At 38.2% G+C, this 17,588-nt stretch overlaps 1 protein-coding gene across 1 annotated transcript; it reads left to right on the top strand.

Moving 5' to 3' along the window:
* Window positions 1-1,649: 1,649 nt before the first annotated feature.
* LOC139133313 (sodium-dependent lysophosphatidylcholine symporter 1-like) lies at window positions 1,650-17,113 on the top strand. The gene is made up of 15 exons (XM_070699847.1): window positions 1,650-1,794; window positions 4,457-4,516; window positions 5,335-5,499; window positions 5,919-6,040; window positions 7,171-7,297; window positions 8,277-8,355; window positions 10,306-10,460; window positions 10,712-10,802; window positions 11,692-11,813; window positions 12,084-12,164; window positions 13,095-13,178; window positions 13,496-13,608; window positions 14,438-14,575; window positions 14,860-15,036; window positions 15,769-17,113. Exons 2-15 carry the CDS (start codon window positions 4,493-4,495, stop codon window positions 15,938-15,940), a joined length of 1,650 nt encoding a protein of 549 aa, XP_070555948.1. The 5' UTR covers window positions 1,650-1,794; window positions 4,457-4,492; the 3' UTR covers window positions 15,941-17,113.
* Window positions 17,114-17,588: the final 475 nt, after the last annotated feature.

The raw sequence follows: 17,588 nt of genomic DNA on the forward strand, positions 1-17,588 counted from the left end.
ATTGTCACATGAATGATTGATCGGCTAATATTCCCCTTCAGTTGGTCGCGTGGCAGCTTGAAATTATTAGCAGAGCACAAGGCAATGATAATAAACGGAGACAATACAATAAAAAGATACGGCAGGCGAACTTCATCAAGGTCACGGGGCGGTCTAAAGTTCTCTGTACTGTCATCAACAAAACCACGATGGCAAAACTAGGTAAAATAGTTTTGAAAAAATCTATCGGTAAAAACGGTATTTCTGATATCAATAGTCACCACTGCTGTTATAATGTTGGCTTTAAATTCATAAACCGAAATTAGTAGATTGTTTGAATATATCAGTATACACTCGCGTTGATTTTTTTGTATTTGAAAACATAACTATATTCTGTCACAGTTGTCTTTCTCAGATAGCACCAAACTCATCTAAATTGGCTAAAATGTTCCAAAATTGCCGCACAAATTGGGGTTCTCTCTCTCTTCTCCATGAAAACAACATCTTGGATTTCTGTGCTGCACAATTAAAAAGAACCAAATTTCAGGAAACTTACTAGCTCATAAAAATCCGTTTGCCGCCCCCAGCGAGCTTCACTTAGAAAATTCTTTTGCTCTGATATTGTTCAGCAGTGATGTCGGCGCCCGGTTGTTAAATGACTCGGTAACCTCTTGATGAGTGTAACGTTTCTATTTGTCCTACTTATTTTGTCATTTCCATCGTTTACTGAAAATTGAGAGTATATCATCAGGTTCAAGATAAAAGTGACTCCAACTGTATTTTTTTATAGATAAGCTTAAAGCTCTGGGAAATAATAGTGAACACTTGAAATCTTTATAATAAAGTTGTACATAGTTAATAGGTTTGCTTTGCATTTTGTCCACATTTTTGCAAAACACGTGCTGCACGGGGAGCACTTAAATGCAATTTTCCGCGATTAGTATTGAAAGGGGTCATTATTGTCTCGTGAATGTCACGTTGCATTGTCATCCAATAGGGCGTTGGAGTTCAAGTGAAAGCAGCCGTGGTTTTGTTTTGGGGTGATATATGCATTGTGTATTCAGTGTAGCGCTTCTCTCCCCGTTCACCAACATTTCTTCTTCTTTATCAAGTTATTTCACGATGATACCCGACATCGCATCGTAAGCAAATCTAGCATTTGTATTTGGGCACAGGTTTCCAGAGTTTTCACCCAATACAGTGGTTTTAACTTCGGTTTTTCCTGGACGGCTTTGTGCTTTTTTGAAAGTTTTCGGTACTGAAATTTTGTCTCGAATTTGAGCGCTTTTAAATGAAATTTCCAGTGATTTTTTAGTAAAGCGGGAAATAATTTTCTTGTAAAGGACACATGTGTGGTGTTATCCAATTGGGTGTTGGAATGCAAGGCAAGGCAGATGTGGTTTGGTTTTGGATTTGGTCGAGAGGAAATTTTTTTTAAACATTTGTTTTGTTTTTGAACAGTGTTTCGTTCATAATAAACGCGGACGCAGGGCCATTTTGTAAGCACCGCACTCAATTCAATCAATTCAATTCAATTCCATTCACCTCACTTACCCATGCATAATTCAATATTCGTATCTCTACATGGGGTCAAGATTAGACGCACAGGTTATGAGCACTATTACATTCGCGAAAACACTGTGTACACTTTGGCGTTGGTGGCGCTCGATAGGTGATGCCATAATGTCTCTGCCATGTCTCGCCTCTGAGGTCACTGTGTTAAAGTTCAGAACGGTTCATTTCACTTTTATCGTTGTACTATTTACACCGAACGATTTGCACGTCAACAGAATGTCTCGGGTCAAAATGGTCAAGGTAAGTAAGAATTTCACCAAAACAGGGCCGTGAGCGCCATAAACTGTGCGGTTCACAGTCAATGCTACCCCACCAGTCAACGTTCGAGTGTTTCAAATGTACAGAACCTATACTATAGACTGTGCATTGTAAAGGGGCCTCAAGGGAAGGATTAAAGGTTTGAGCTGTCGTTGTGTCGGCTACTTTGATTGCAGCGAAGTCGCTATTGTTACCAAAAGATCTGACCTGAAATGGCAGGCTCAAGAGTCGGCTGTCATACCCAAGCGCACAAGCGATGTTTTATACATCACTTCCCGTGGTGTGGGTCACGGTGGCATTTCTGTCCTTCACTGTTCCTCGTTTTTCTCATGAACCGACACTGTGACCCAATCTTGTTTTATTTCTCGAGTAGTGAGGTCGCCGATTTGAGAAAATTTCAGGGTACCGGCCGGCGCGGCATGGTACAAGCTGGAATTTCAGTGGACTCTGCGATGGCAGATGTAGTGCAAGCGAACAGCTGGGCAGTCTCCATACACCACACCCCCTGTTTTTATAACGTTCGAGTACTTTGATTATTGCGGTGTTCTCACCACAACACTTTCGGTTATTCTATCGCCTGTTCACTTGTTTGCGAATAGGTATATTACATGTATTATCCAGTAGCCGTGGTCCTTGGTAAAAGGGGAACCACGTAGCCGTGGCTCCTCTTTTAAAAACAGTAGGATTATTCCAGTACGTACCGTCGATCCCAGCAACGTCGTCTGATGGCGGTGAAATCGCTGTCAATCTGCGCCCAGAGATCAAGGGGTGTTCATAGCGCAAGCAATGTGTTTTTTCGCAGTTTTTGATTTTTTAAAAATATTTTCTTTCGTTTGCCTGATTAGGAGCGAATTGGAATCCTTAGCTTTCGGCATGACAAGGTCGGCTTAACCCTATAAAAATATTCAAATTACCTGCCCGGGTCAATATTATTTATATTCACTTGAGGCCCATGTGACAATGAAGAACTTTTGCGCAAAATATTCTGTTCGAATTTAGTTCTTTTTAGTCTTTTTAAAATTTCATTCCATAAAGTGTAACCTTGAATTACGGCGATGTCCTCCCAGCGTTTTGTGAAAGTCACCTGACGGCTGGTCACGCGGTCAACTGTTTACGACTGGGGCAGTACCTTTCAATGTAGAGGCCGACTGTTTTGTCAAAGGCCTGCATGCTTTGAAAGACTCTGACCCTTGCAGGCCTTTATGCACGTCACTTACAAATTCTCACAAGACATAAAATAGACAATACGACTTGCTTTTCAAATTTCAAGCAGACGTTTTTGAAAACAACTCTTAACCCGCATATGTATAGATATTGAACTGTGGCAAGAGACGCGACGTCTGTGAAAGACTCGTACATTGGCAACATAGATTCATGTAATGTGTTTTATTTGTTTTGGTCAATCTTCGCTGCATGAAAGTCGCAAACAAACTTTCCTGTCAACGCCCTCGCGATCTGCCACGTATAGGTAGGCGTTTTTCCCCAAAGTTGACACTAAAATGAATATTAATTTTGCTTAATACCGCCTGCCGCCTAGACTTTTGTGCCACGATGACAATTGTGCAAATTCACATAAAATGATTTTGCACGAAATTTGACGATACAAAGACAGAAAAACTATACATCAATACCACGTAAGTCTATGTAACATAGTCGTTGACAGTAGAAGCGAACTGTCTATAATACAATACATTACTGCAAGTGGAAGTTCAGTGTTAGTCTATTTATTTATTTATTTAATTTATTTATTTACTTTTCTTGTGATGGGCTACAGTACAAGGTGGGGGTCATCGCCAGTGGCGGACGTGACCCGAGTGACCTTATAGCCCGCCACCATAATGTTGCGTATTCACTCATTGTGTAATAGTGTAAAGTGACAACGAAATGCTTGACCCATTGCTGAGAAAATAAAATAATTGCATAGATTCTAAAATCTAGTGCACTGTGACGGTCTGACTCGCAGTATTGTATTTACAATGTAAAACTATTCTATCTCTTAATAACGAGAGAATGAGGTACCGGTGAACGTAAATACTATTCGCAAACGACAAATTTTCCGAAAAAATAAAGAAAATGGCCTTTATGCTTTCAATTCTTATATCTCATTAGAAAAATTTAATTTTGGACGTACAACAAAAAAAAGAGAAAGGAAAAAAAAGAAAAGATGAAAAATTGTTTTTTCTATGCGGAGTTCAATTTATACAGTTTGCATGGGTCAACTTGGCACAGCACTGGATCAAGTTCAACAAACTCGCAATGGGACTGGTGAATTCAACACTGGGCGTTACCTATGGATGGCCTTTGTATTTTGCCGTGAACCAGACACTTCGCTTAAGCTTCTCAGCCGTTGCTTCAGGCTGCTTTACTCCGGATTAATGTTTACCTCAGCACGATTCTATAGTTGAAATCAATCCATTAGACCATTGCATCCAGGGCCGCTATAAACTGGAAAAAGAGGCAACATTTTTGGGGCACCGAAAATTGACTCGTAACTGTTTCCTTCCCCTTTGCAAACAGTCAGACTTTTCTCTAATGCCTTCAAAAACAATGGCGGGTACGCACTGCAAGATTACATAATCTTCATTCACGTGCTTCCTTTACTTTTCACAAATTTTGTATTCTTTTTGTTGTTCTATTTTTTCAGATCGTATGACAACTCGGTGTAATTACAACATCCATCATGTCAAACGGGACGAAAGACGAGGTATGTTTAAATGGGGCGCTTTGTGGGGAAGTTTAAAGGGAAACAGTCGTCGGAACTGCGCCTGTGCGAGTTTCGTATTTCGTGCACGATATTTAGATGCACCTCATCATCATAGATGTAACATTTAAATTATACGATGTAGATTATGACAGATATGTTTTAACTTTCATCAGTCACCATCGTACCTTGGATACAGTGTCTACACCGGTCGCATGGGTCCCACACGACCTTCCAACGACTGTATCCCGTCAAGTATTTTTGTCTTGTCACGTGCAAGCAGACTTTTACTTGTCTTTGATAATGTCTAAAAATTGTCAAGACATCAGTTCATTTATATTGAAAGTTCCTTAAACTATTTCTCATCCAACATAACTACAGGGCCATAATCATGTTACCGCCACACCCACTACCCGAACTTTTACATGGCTGTGAAAGACTCGCTAAATAACATCGGCTGTTATTATTTTCTTGATTTCATTTACATCATCACACGATTATTTCAGCAACACAAGTAAATCAGCCCACTGATCCACCTATCAGGCATGGTACTACAAGAGAGCCAATTTCTTGAAAAATGAAATAATAGGGATTTCTCTATCAAAACATCTTTAAAAATCCATGACTTTGTCGTATCAAGGTTGAATAGTACCCAAATTAGTATAGCTGTATACTGACTATTGTTAATTTATCGCCCTTTGTGTCGTTTTTCACTGACTTTTGTTATTTTATATATGACTGCATGTTGTTCATTTATCGTCCATTATGTTGTTCTTCACCGACCTTTGCTCATTTATCGTCCATTGTGTTGTCCTACCAAGAAACTACCGCTGCTGAGACAGAGTTCCTCACAGCCAGTGTTTGAAGAGCGCAGTGAGCTGAAGACGAGGTCGAAAATATGCTACGGAATCGGAGGAATACCATTTACACTGACAGTCAACGTCATAGGAATTTACATATCTCTCTTTCTGCTGGAGATTGCCATGGTAATGAAACAAGTTGTCTGTGTAAATTGCGCTGTATTACCGAGTATAGCTCGTTTTCGACACAAGATAGCAATTTACCAGACTAAAATTTTGAGCTCATACTTGCTTTTTTTAAATATTACATACCAAGTAGAAATGTCATAAGGTTAGGTCGTGACGAGTTTCAATGAGCTAGGTTCGAGAAAGACCATATAACATCTCAACGCCAATACAATGATTTATGCGTGGGTAAAGCTTTCATTTCTGCCTGAAATCATTTCAGAGACTCGTTTCCCCAATATTCACCCGTGTACCGTGACATTTACAATGTTGTAAATTAACAACCAGTGCTTAATAATTCCTTCCCACAGGAAATTACGACGTGAGAGTTCTGTTGTTTCTGATTTCTTTACTTCAGTGCTCATGGTTTGCTTTTTCAGATACGACCAGCTTTCGCCAGCGCTATCGTGTTCTTTGGAAAAGCCTGGGAAGCTGTGGTGAATCCAGTCATCGGAATGACCATAGACAGAGTAGAAACTCGCTTTGGGAAACTTAAACCATGGTAATAATAACGATATGTTGTTAATCCCGGTTTCATTGGAACATACACTGCCATGCCTCGTAGATCCCTTCCCAACCTTGGGTAATATATATATATATATATATATATATATATATATATATATATATATATATATATATATATATATATATATATATATATATATATATATATATATATATATAGATATATAGATATATAGATATATAGATATATTTAGAGAGAGGAAGAGAGAGATAATTATATAGATAGATAATTATTTGTACGGAGGCAAATAAGTAATAACATGATAACATATAAATATATATGATTATGTCATTACTTCTCCTTCCCTCCAGATAGATAGATAGATAGATAGATAGATAGATAGATAGATAGATAGATAGATAGACAGACAGACAGACAGACAGACAGACAGACAGATAGATAGACAGACAGACAGACAGATAGATAGATAGATAGATAGATAGATAGATAGATAGATAGATAGATAGATAGATAGATAGATAGATAGATAGATAGATATGATACTACTTATATTACCCTTCACATGGCTCCGAAAATTAGAGTTGGTAAATTTAAAACCCTCTGTATATTTTAATTTATTTTGGCCATTACCCAAAGAAAACAGGACAACGTAAATCAACGAATTCACACACCATATTTAAAAAGCAAACAAAAGCTGTTGGGATGGATTTGTGAGAGGATAATTCAAAGAACTGCATCGCAAATGAATGTCATTGCTTTTAGGGGGCGGGTTTTATTTACAGACGCACAGCCACAAGCTGCTGCAGATGTATTAGGATAATGCGGCAAGCCACGTGCCTGTGCGAAATCAATAATAAGGGAAGGTTTGTTTCAAGGCAAACGTTTTGAGTTTCGTTTGACATGCGCTTTTGTTAATTACAAATGCGGTCCCTTATACATCGAGACTATAGCTTATGTTTATAGTTTCAAACGTAAAAATGTCGCGTGAATTTACGTAGAGCAGATCGTGTTACCGGAAACCCTTATACCTTGTCTCTTCCTTTAAGAAAAGCCCCCTTCCCAAAAAAGGAGAAAAAAAAACACTGAATAAAACTCTCTTTATGTCTTTCTATCATAGTCTCCCCTCCTTTTTTTCCTTCTAGGTTAGTTTTTGCGACACCGTGTATTATCTTGACCTATTTCTTCCTGTGGTTTGTGCCAGATTTCAGTGAAGAGGGAAAACTTGTATACTATTTAATACTCTACTGTGCCTTCCAATCATTTCTATCAGTAAGTGATGCTTATCATAATATCATATCTAATGATATTAGAAGAAAACACAACAAACAACAAACAAATACATGAATGATTACTCTAATATTACGCAAAAGACACACAACTGTTATGCGCATTAAAGGCATATTAATGCAGAATTGTTGCTGTTAATTACAAGACACCAAGGCAATGATGTCTTTGAAAAAGCGCTTATTATGCTTTACTCTTCATGAGTCCACATGTTGTCAGATTTGACCTGTAATTTTGGCAGAATATCCTGATGTAGACCCGTCGCTTCCGACTTTGCTGTGTGATAGGTGTATGTCATAGTTTATGAACAGTAGAATACCAAACCTTTTGGTGTGATAATGGAACATTCGAAACAGTCGTCGGAACTGCGCGTGTGCGAGTTTCTTGTTTACAAACAATGTATTTCGTGCACGATATCTTGATGCACCTCATCATAGCTGCAACATTTAAATTGTACGATGTAGATTATGACAGACATGTTTTAACTTCGTCAATCACCATCGTACCTTGGATACAGTGTTTACATTGGTCTTATGGGTCCCATAGGACCTTCGGGCGCAGTTCCGACGACTGAATCCCTTTAAACAAGAAGCAACAAAATATGCAACCATCTTGTTGTTATTGTTAAATTATCAATCACACTGACGTCAATCTTTTCAAGTTTGCAGGTTTCCACCTTCCGGTTAACCTCAACATCACTTGATTTGGAATAATCTTACATATTTTCATGTTCAAGTGCAACGACACTCGTCTAAAGTCGGATTCTAATTAAGCGAATGTTTTATCAACGAATACGAATTGAACTAAGCCTAGGTTTCCTGTGGTGAAATTTCTGACTAAAATGATAAGCCTTTAAGTTTTCAACTTCCGATTTCATGACATCTCTCCCTTAAATGATATAGCAATATGTCTACAAATCATTGCAACTTTAAGAACAGGAGGTTTTTCTTTTTCATATTTCCAGTCATATCATCTTCCCTACGTCGCCTTGACGATGTTGTTGAGCCCGGAACAGAAAGACAGAGACTCGGCAACAGCATATCGTAAGTCACGTGTCACAATTAATCCTAAAATACAGCGTCTTCTTGCACTGTGTGCGTGTGTGTGTCTGTGTGTGTGTCTCTGTGCGTATATATTGTATATTTAACGAATTACTGACGTATAGTAGGCCACAAACTAATTAAACTAATTGTGATGATGTCACACTCATTAAACTTTGAGCATAACTTTAACCAGAGTGTAATCAATATACAGAGAAATTTCATCGAATTAAGTAAATTTAGTTTTGATATATGGCCAAACTTCATGCACTGAATTTCATCCGACATCTAGTCTGAGGTATATGGGCCATATTTAGGTATAGGTATGCTGAAAGTGCTCAACATTCTGATTGTAAGCTCGTTTGCTGGGAATTTCTGCAATTAGGCTATATATCAAAACTGAATGCACTGAATGTATCATCAGACTTCTCAGGTGCATTGGTTATACTTAGATTTAATCATGCTGACAGTCCTGTTAGTATGATATATTCATTATTAGCTCATTTGCATATTTATTTATTTTTTTTTTGCAGTTAGGCCATATATCAAAACTAAATTTACTGAATTCGATGAAATTTTTCTGTATATTGGTTACACTCTGGTTAAGTTATGCTCAAAGTTTAATGAGTGTGACATCATCACAATTAGTTCAATTACACATTTAATGAACTTGTATATTCAAGCTCTATATCGATGCTGAATGCACTGAAATCGATCAAACTGATAGGATACTATTGACTTTTAATTATGCTCAAAGTTTGATGAGTATGACCTATCATTGTACCTCATTTGAATATTTTTTATGAATTTCTGTAATGACGCCTTATATCAAACTGAATTGAATTCAGTTTCGATATAGAGCGAATTTCACTTTATTCGGACAGACTTGTTATGTACATTTGTCAAACACAGTTTTGCGTATGCTGAAAGTTTAGGAAGCATGTCATGTATGTTAAATGTATACACGGTGACGGTATACCATGAGATTTTGACCAGTTCACGACATATATGCACGAGCGATGGCATAATATTAATTTGAAATTCTGGCATGAAACGTCAAAAAAGGGAATGTTTCTCTAGCTGAGAGCTCATGCCCGTTCCAACAATGCTCCATTGCGAAGATAGCACGGTTATTTTCACGTTTCGACCAATCAGATGGGAGTATTTGCGCCATTAATATACTGGTATGATATAATTTTGCATATATAATGAAATTCTTCGATGAAGCCATTGTCAAAAGTAAATGTAATGAATTTGGTCTGACTTCTATGGTACATTGGTTAAACTTAGATTTAGTCATGCTGGAGGTTTGATGAAGGTGACATACCATCATTGCTCATTTAAACATGTAATGAATTTGTGTAATTAGAACAGGAATACGAAATGTGCAGAAGTTAAAAATCGCCCCCCAACATACCACTACCGCTACAAAGTTTTGTTTGTGAGTGTACACAGTTTGGTTTATCAAAGTTCTTCTTTTTATATGTACTGAGCACGATGTCACGACCAAACTTTTTCTCAGGCTGAAAATGTACACAAGCATGTCACGCATTTGAGTGCGCCCTCAGTGCATTATTTAGTCACTTAAATATCATATATAATTCATTCTTGTACAGGTGCAATGTTTGTAAACTCCTAACAATGAGCACAGTGACAAAATATAACAGTTGTGGCCAGTCAAATCCTTAGAATGATTTAATTTTTCGGCATTGATTTTTATGGTCATACTCTTACAATGTTCGATTCCATGGTGCCTTCGCCTACGGTCATCACAAACTCACGTGTCCGTTTGTGGACTGTGACAGGTGTTTACCTGTGGACATTTAAAAGCACCTGCACACTACCCACGTGTACATCGAATTCGCCTCAATGTAAATCTCAGTCTTATATCAAGAAGCCATCTGTTATAACCATGTGGCATTCAGATTTCTGTACAAACTGTATCCACCGCAGGTATGCTTTGCGAGGTGTTTGGAACTGTCATTGGCGGCGTGCTGATGGCCCAGTTACTCGCCTTGCAGACGGGCGACGATTCGTTCACCGACCCCTGCGCGTATGAAAACGCTACCGGTAGACCAACGATTGCCCCTGGCGAAAGACATCCTGCTGTAAGTATACAATGAATTCCACAAGAGTGTTCGTTTTAGTGGAAAATCACAAGAAGCACAATTCCCTCCTATCTGCCAGAAGTTGTGGACGGTGTTGGGACCTGAAATGTTCCAAAGAGACTTTGCAAAATGTTATATGCACTCTTGCATAATTCATCACTTTGCTACAGTTTATTGTATGCCCATAACTTGTATTTGTCAACGGCAATATGGCTTTAATATCAATTACTTTGTTTTTGTGTTATCTGCAGGCAGTTGCTTTCATGACCTCTGCTGGGATCGTCGGTGGCGTTATTGCGATCTGTTGTATCGTTGTACAGATTGGGACCACAGAAAAGAAAGGTAGACCATAGACGCAACTGCTGCAGAATCTGAAAATAAAAGAACGGTTGTCGACGATTTACCGTCTCACATTTGGCCACTCGGCAGTATTTTGCGTCGACAAATCGTCTGATAGGTTGTGAAATACGTCTGGGGCGAGAGGGGCTCGTTTGGAACGCGATCAAACTATTTGCCCCTAGTGTTACCCGTTTATGAAAATATTTCCAAGTGGATGTGCTAATTTTCATGCTACCGCCTTTGTATCGCACCTGAAGGGTACATTTGCAAGCGCCAGAGTCTCAAACACTGTCTGCAGGATGCACGATTATATTCCTCGGTAATTGAAAGTCCGCTAGTTTGTCATCTCGAAGTTTTATACTTGGTTACAACCTTTTCAAGGATGTATGTTAGGAGGATAGAAAAAAGCTGTCCGCTTTAAGGCAGAAACGCACCTCGGGGACAGACATTCAGACTCTCAAACTTTTACAATTCTCTTCTGATAAACCACATGTGGGGGTTCATTTTAAAGCTCTTGGTGAAAGAAAAGTTTTCACCGGCTTAGTTTTTCGAAAGTAGAAAATTTTTATTTTCTCCATAGAGTTAACACAGGGATGTCGGCCATTTTGAATTTCCAATATCGTTAAATCTTGAGTAATTTGTGTCTCTAGTACCGAAATTTGCACGGTGACCCCTATTTTTATTCTTGATTTTGAAAGAGAATGATTGAAAGATTCCTTGAGGAAAGTTAGAGCAAAAGTTTAAGTCTTTTACTTTCGAGGTGCATATTACCTTAACTGTATAGATGTGCATGGATGAATGTTGGGATATCGTTGTTTCTTAACGATTGGATGCACAGGACAGGTTTTCAACTGACATTTTTTTTCATTTTCACCTCTTCTTTGCATTTCAGATTTCGTTGTGGAAGACAATGAAATTAAAGAACCAATTTTTAAAAGTATAAAACGTGTATTTACACATTGGCCATATATCATATCCGTCTTCTTTTTCCTATGTACCGTGCTTGCATTAATCGTAAGTATATATCTACTGTCATTGGGGCAAATCGCTTTCCTTGTAGAGTATGTATGTATGTATGTATGTATGTATGTATGTATGTATGTATGTATCTATGTATGTATCTATGTATGTATCTATGTATCTATCTGTGTATTCATGTATACATGTATACTATGTATGTACAAACTGTAGTCTTTAAGCATACTTAATTCGACCGATAATCATAGTTCTTTTGGGTTAACTCCTATTTATTTCCATTATTTATTCATTTCCACTTTTTTTCAGACGATACTCGGGAATATGACTTTGTTCTACATTTACGCGTTACAGTTCTCCGAGTTCGAATATGCTATCATTGTGTTACTGGTAAGTGCAGTCACTGTACGGTGGCGGTGGTTAGAAATAAGGTTGCATCACCCAATCGTTAGCATACCCAACGACAATGCATGTCATAGCGGAAATGCACCTATCGGCATTGAGCTAGACAATTTCTTATACTCTCTCAAAGATGTCATTTTCTGAGTGGCGGTACAAGTTTTAAGAAACCACTGATTCGCGACTTTTGTTTTCATTTAATACACACGAATACAATGATTAAATATTTGTTGATAACTTGAACAGCAAGACAGATGCTATACGGAACACTACTATGCATTAATTAGGAAAGAGGCGTTCTACACTAGATTTTAATTTTTTGATATTTTGTATTGAAGAGTCAATATTTGTGTTTTGAGGTAGAATGCGCCCTGGGGACAGACATTCAGCCTCCAAAACTTTTCCAATTCTTTTCTGATCTACCACTTGTGGGGGCTCATTTTAAAGCTCTCGGTGAAAGAAAAAAAATTCACAGTCTTAGTTTTTCGAAAATAGAAAATTTCGCCATAGAGTTAACACAGACCATTTTGAATTTCAAATATCGGCAAAAGTCATGTGATTTCTTTGTTTAGTACCAAATTTTGCACGGTGAACCCCGAGTTTTATTCTGTAGTTTGAAAGAGAACAATTGAAAGGTTCCTTTAGGAAAGTTTGAGCGAAAGTTGAAGTCTTCCACTTTCGAGGCTCATACTACCTTATTTGGAGTTCACAGAACTAAAGACAAAAGAACAAACACAATAGAACAAAAGTGACGTCATTGAAAGACTATTGACCTAATGAAATCTCAAACACTTCTTAATTGCATACCTTTTTATGTTATTGTTAAGGAGACTGCTAATGCATGGCACTTGTCCTTTTACTTTTGATGAATGGGACTAGTCAGGGAAATTGTAATTGTGACCGGGTATAAATTCTTTGCAGGTGACGGCCCTGGTCTTTGTACCAGTATGGCAGTTTGTTCTTCTGAAACTGGGAAAGAAGAAGACGATTGGGATTGCCTTAATTGTAAGATTTTGATTTAGACAAACAAAAATCACTGATGTTATCAGGTATCAACGACTTTACAAAAATACTGCAAAAACAAACAAACAAAACGCTGAAACATCATAATTTGTTATAACAGTCTACTTGAAACGACGTTAAAAAGCCAGACTATCAGGAAAGACCGACTTGGGCATCGTATCATTTGGAATCCATGTTCGTTTCCGAATATATATTACGACACTTAATTTGTAGGACTTATAAGACATCCAAGACGGATTCAGTGATCTGTTCAAAGCCGTGTGCGTGTAACCAAATGCATGCATTTGATTGCATTGCAGTTGCTGATTCCGACGTCGGCCAGTTTGCTGGTGATAGGGAGCGCACCAGAAGTTGTATACCCAGTCACTGCAGCGCTGGGTTCGTTACTGTCTGCCCTATTTCTTTGTCCATGGTAAGATGTTTTCCGTTCAATTTTACACTAAGGAGCGGACCGTTTACGCTTTAGCTGGGTCAAAATCAGTGAATGTTTCAGAAGTCGTTTGCAAAAAACGTCGTTTCTTGCTTATTCTTTAGACTCGTCGCGACACAGATAGTTTTGTCCGGATTTACTGTGTACATCCCAGGTGACGGCTTCATACATCTAAAACTCGATAGTTTATAATGCTTGTAATGATAATTTGGTCATCGGTTTTTGTCAAGTTGAACGGCAAAAAAATAAATGCAGCTGTTCTTCACATTGCATATCTTACAGGATACAAAATCCGTTTATCGCTGCAAAGTCTTTACTTTATAAATGTTGCGAAAAAATTCGACATCCCAAAGAAAAAGCGCCACCATGCCATTTTCCATAAAAATGGATGAAAGTACAGGCACCTGAGGTACCTGTACTACTACCACCGCAAACAAATCTGAAACTTTAATCAAGGCTTATTAATATTAACACGTTTCTTAAAAGACACTCTAGTTGAAACTTTTACTTGATGAAATTTTCACTTATTTTTTGTTCGTGAAAACTGACAAATTTCCTGGTGCTTCTCCGTAATTTATATTCAAATACGACTTTTATCCAGTCTTACAAATGCAAATGCATCCAACGTTATTGTTGATAAAAGAATTTCTAGTCCGGGCTAGACGTCAAGTTCAAATTGTACATTGCACACGTACAGGCTGACCTTTAAGTTGAACACTAGGCATCTCAACATAATTTTAGGAGTGGATTTTAAAAGAACAAAAAGACTGGAAAAAACACGTCCCGAGTTACAGCTAATGGATTTATATAGGTCGATGGCTCCTGACGTCATGGATGACTTCACCTTAACCACCGGATTGAAGAGGGACGCCCTCATGGTCTCTTTCTACGTTTTCGCGAACAAGCTGTCCATAGGAATAACACTTGGGATATCTACACTGCTCCTTGGGTAAGAGGACAACTTGATTTTTTTTATCTTGTGTGTGTGTATGTATGTGTGTGCGTGACAAGGTAAAATGGAACACAGCCCTATAACTGAAGGGCATGAGGTGTCCCATTGCGTTGGAGTCTTTACATAGCCTATGTTAGCAAAGATTCAGTCATCTCCACCTCAATGTCACTGTCTTCAAACTGCATTGATGTGTAAACATTTTCGACCACATTGAAACAGCAGCACATTGTACATGTACATGTATGTCCATTCTGTGTACACTTTTCAAATTGTCTACTTAGGGTTTATGGTTACGAAACTGGAGCTTGTTCACAACCTGAATCTGTTGGGTGGGTATTGAGGATACTGGTGTCGGTGGTTCCGATGACGTTTACAATTCTGGCGATGCTCTTCCTGTGGTTGTATCCGATAACTGAGCTGAGACGGTCGGAGACCCGTGCCAAACTAGCCGAAAGAAGGTACGTTGGTCGTCAGGTGATCCTTAGACCGTGGAGAGAAACTGAAGTCATGCGGGCACTTTACAACCTGTCATGGCAATACAGACATAAGCTTAGAGAAAACACCGGTGTTTGTATAATTCATTCAGTAAAAGGAGCTCAGAGCGACCACGCCATCTATGAAACTTCTATGAACGCTCGGCTTTCTAAAGTTAGACAGAACATAAATCAGCATATGTACACTTCCACGAATACATGCGGAATTCATTACCTTGCTCTGTTTTGAATAACGTGAAAATCATTCCAGTGCCTTTGCAAAACTTAAAAAAACCAGACACAACAACGTGGCAAGTATTCCAGAGTAGACTAAACATACAGGAGAAAAACCCTCCGCGCTAACATATTTACCACAATACGGATATATATAATATATATATATATATATATATATATATATATATATATATATATATATATATATATATATATATATATATATATATATCCAGTATGACAAATATCTATCTTACCAAAGGTCAATAATTCATTATCCAAATGTTACCGCTCCAAGAAACACAAATATCCTTAGCTCAAATATTGACGGACAGTGTAATAATACACTGAGTGCGCACCGCACCTGTTGACATTAGAACATTTCAGTATTACTACTTGAGTTGGCTTATATACTTGGATATTTCCGTCATGTTAATTTCAAACCTTCAAACATGTCTCGTCCGATGATTGGTTTCACAGGCGGTCGTCGCTGTCGGCGCTCTACAGGAACAGAAATAAGGCTTCCAGTAGTAGACTGTCTTCGTCAGAGCCGCCGCTACAAGAAGAAGCGGACTCTAGCCCCCCGGATGTGAAGTTCAGCATAGCTGGGCGCCGGGACTCCGACGGTAACAACGAGAATTCTTCAAGTTGAATCGTAACGACTTACGGGAGATGAATATGTGAAAAACCGCAGATATTGTAACTAATATTCGGAAATTGGTGTAACGAGAGCATGAGGACGGTTACTAACAGTGTCCAGAACCAAGCTTCATCTCCATATATCATTAAAAGGACATTAGCGAAGATTGTATATGGATCACGGTATTGTGCCTTATAGCAAAACAGAATCTGTTTCATGATCACTCGAGAAACTTCAAAATTCCGAATACGTCTTCCAAATGGACACCGCCTTTCGTTTGCTAGTTTGGTGCTTTGTTTACCGCAAACGCATTTAAAACACATCGCAGGACTTTTCAGAACCAAGAGGCGATCGAAATTGTCAGTTTTAATTTGGCAGACATAGGCTGCTTTAGATTTTTCGTGTATTTTGGAAAATATAATTAGGAAACAATGAAAGTAAGGCCAGAGTAAGTAAATTCTTCGTTTTGGGTCCGTGCACGCGTAGGTTTTCCGAATTGTTCCAGGGGAAGAAATCTTTGCTCGTAGAATCTCGTTCGTTCATGATATTTCTAAAAAACAAAGCCATGACTTACGCATCATTGCAATAAATTACAGCAGTCACGTGCACACCATGACCATTGAGCCATATGGTGAAGTAAAATGTGTGTATCATCGCCTACCCGCCTACCTTTTGGAATTTAGTGGATGCACACACGCAAAAAAGAATTTTACTTACTATGGTCTAATATCGTGCAAAAAGGAATGTTTAAAGGTTTAATGTTTGCTTCAGTATGGATTGGTGTCACAACTGTTGCCAATCACTCACTGGCAGCGTGAACGAGGATTCTCAATCACCGTACTGGGTATGACTTTTTGAAGAGTAAAATATTCACCGTGTTGTCCTTTATATTTTGACCACAACTTCTTCTCGCTTTCCAGTCGTCTTTTTGTCCGACTTTAGCCATTTCAATGTGCCTTGCGTGGGGACACTACAATTATAAACAGAAGTTCATAGCCTTCGCTTTCGGAAGCTAGGTCATGTATTGAAAGGAACTTGAAGCTTCAGTTTGGTAATAAAACTTAGAATGAACACAGGTTGGTGTAATGAGGCGGAGGCTACCTGAATGTCAAATGCATTTGTAATTTTTTAGGGCATGTGTGTGTGAACCTCCTATTAAAGAATTGAAGATGACTATGAACAAAATTGTTTTTTGGTGATTTTTTGCGAATGCAACATGTAATCATATATATTCAAAGAAAATTTAATGATACCCACTTAGAGGGATGAGAAACATTTTTCCTTTTATGATCACTTGAAATATCATGGCTGAATTGTTAAGTTATTTACATAAAAAATAAAATATTTTTCACTCGTACTTTCGAATATTGAATTAGCAGATGTTAGTTGTACTGCCTGGGAACAGTAAGGTTTGATTTTGGTTCAGTACAACACAGCGGTACGTGGCGTGATTAGGACCTTTCTGAACAATGCGAATAAATCCATGTACTAAAACAGCTGTTTTCATGGCTTTTGCCAAAAACTAATGATTATTTAAGGCTTCGTCCTGCTGTGATGTAATCGAGTTTCTCGAGTGACCGATTTTGTGTTGCTGATTTTATTTATGTACTGTGTATTATTATCGTCAGACTCAAGTGTTCTTCTTACTGCATTTGGAGGC

This window comes from Ptychodera flava, chromosome 5, assembly GCF_041260155.1.
Source record: "Ptychodera flava strain L36383 chromosome 5, AS_Pfla_20210202, whole genome shotgun sequence".
NCBI classification, from domain to species: domain Eukaryota; kingdom Metazoa; phylum Hemichordata; class Enteropneusta; family Ptychoderidae; genus Ptychodera; species Ptychodera flava.

What these genes read in the sequence shown, in the direction of transcription:
- LOC139133313 (XM_070699847.1), top strand. Translation starts at nt 4,493, where the DNA reads ATGTCAAACGGGACGAAAGACGAG. An exon ending in TTTGGGAAACTTAAACCATG is followed by an intron (nt 6,041 to 7,170) that starts GTAATAATAACG and finishes TTTTCCTTCTAG; the next exon opens with GTTAGTTTTTGCGACACCGT. An exon ending in TGGGACCACAGAAAAGAAAG is followed by an intron (nt 10,803 to 11,691) that starts GTAGACCATAGA and finishes TTTGCATTTCAG; the next exon opens with ATTTCGTTGTGGAAGACAAT.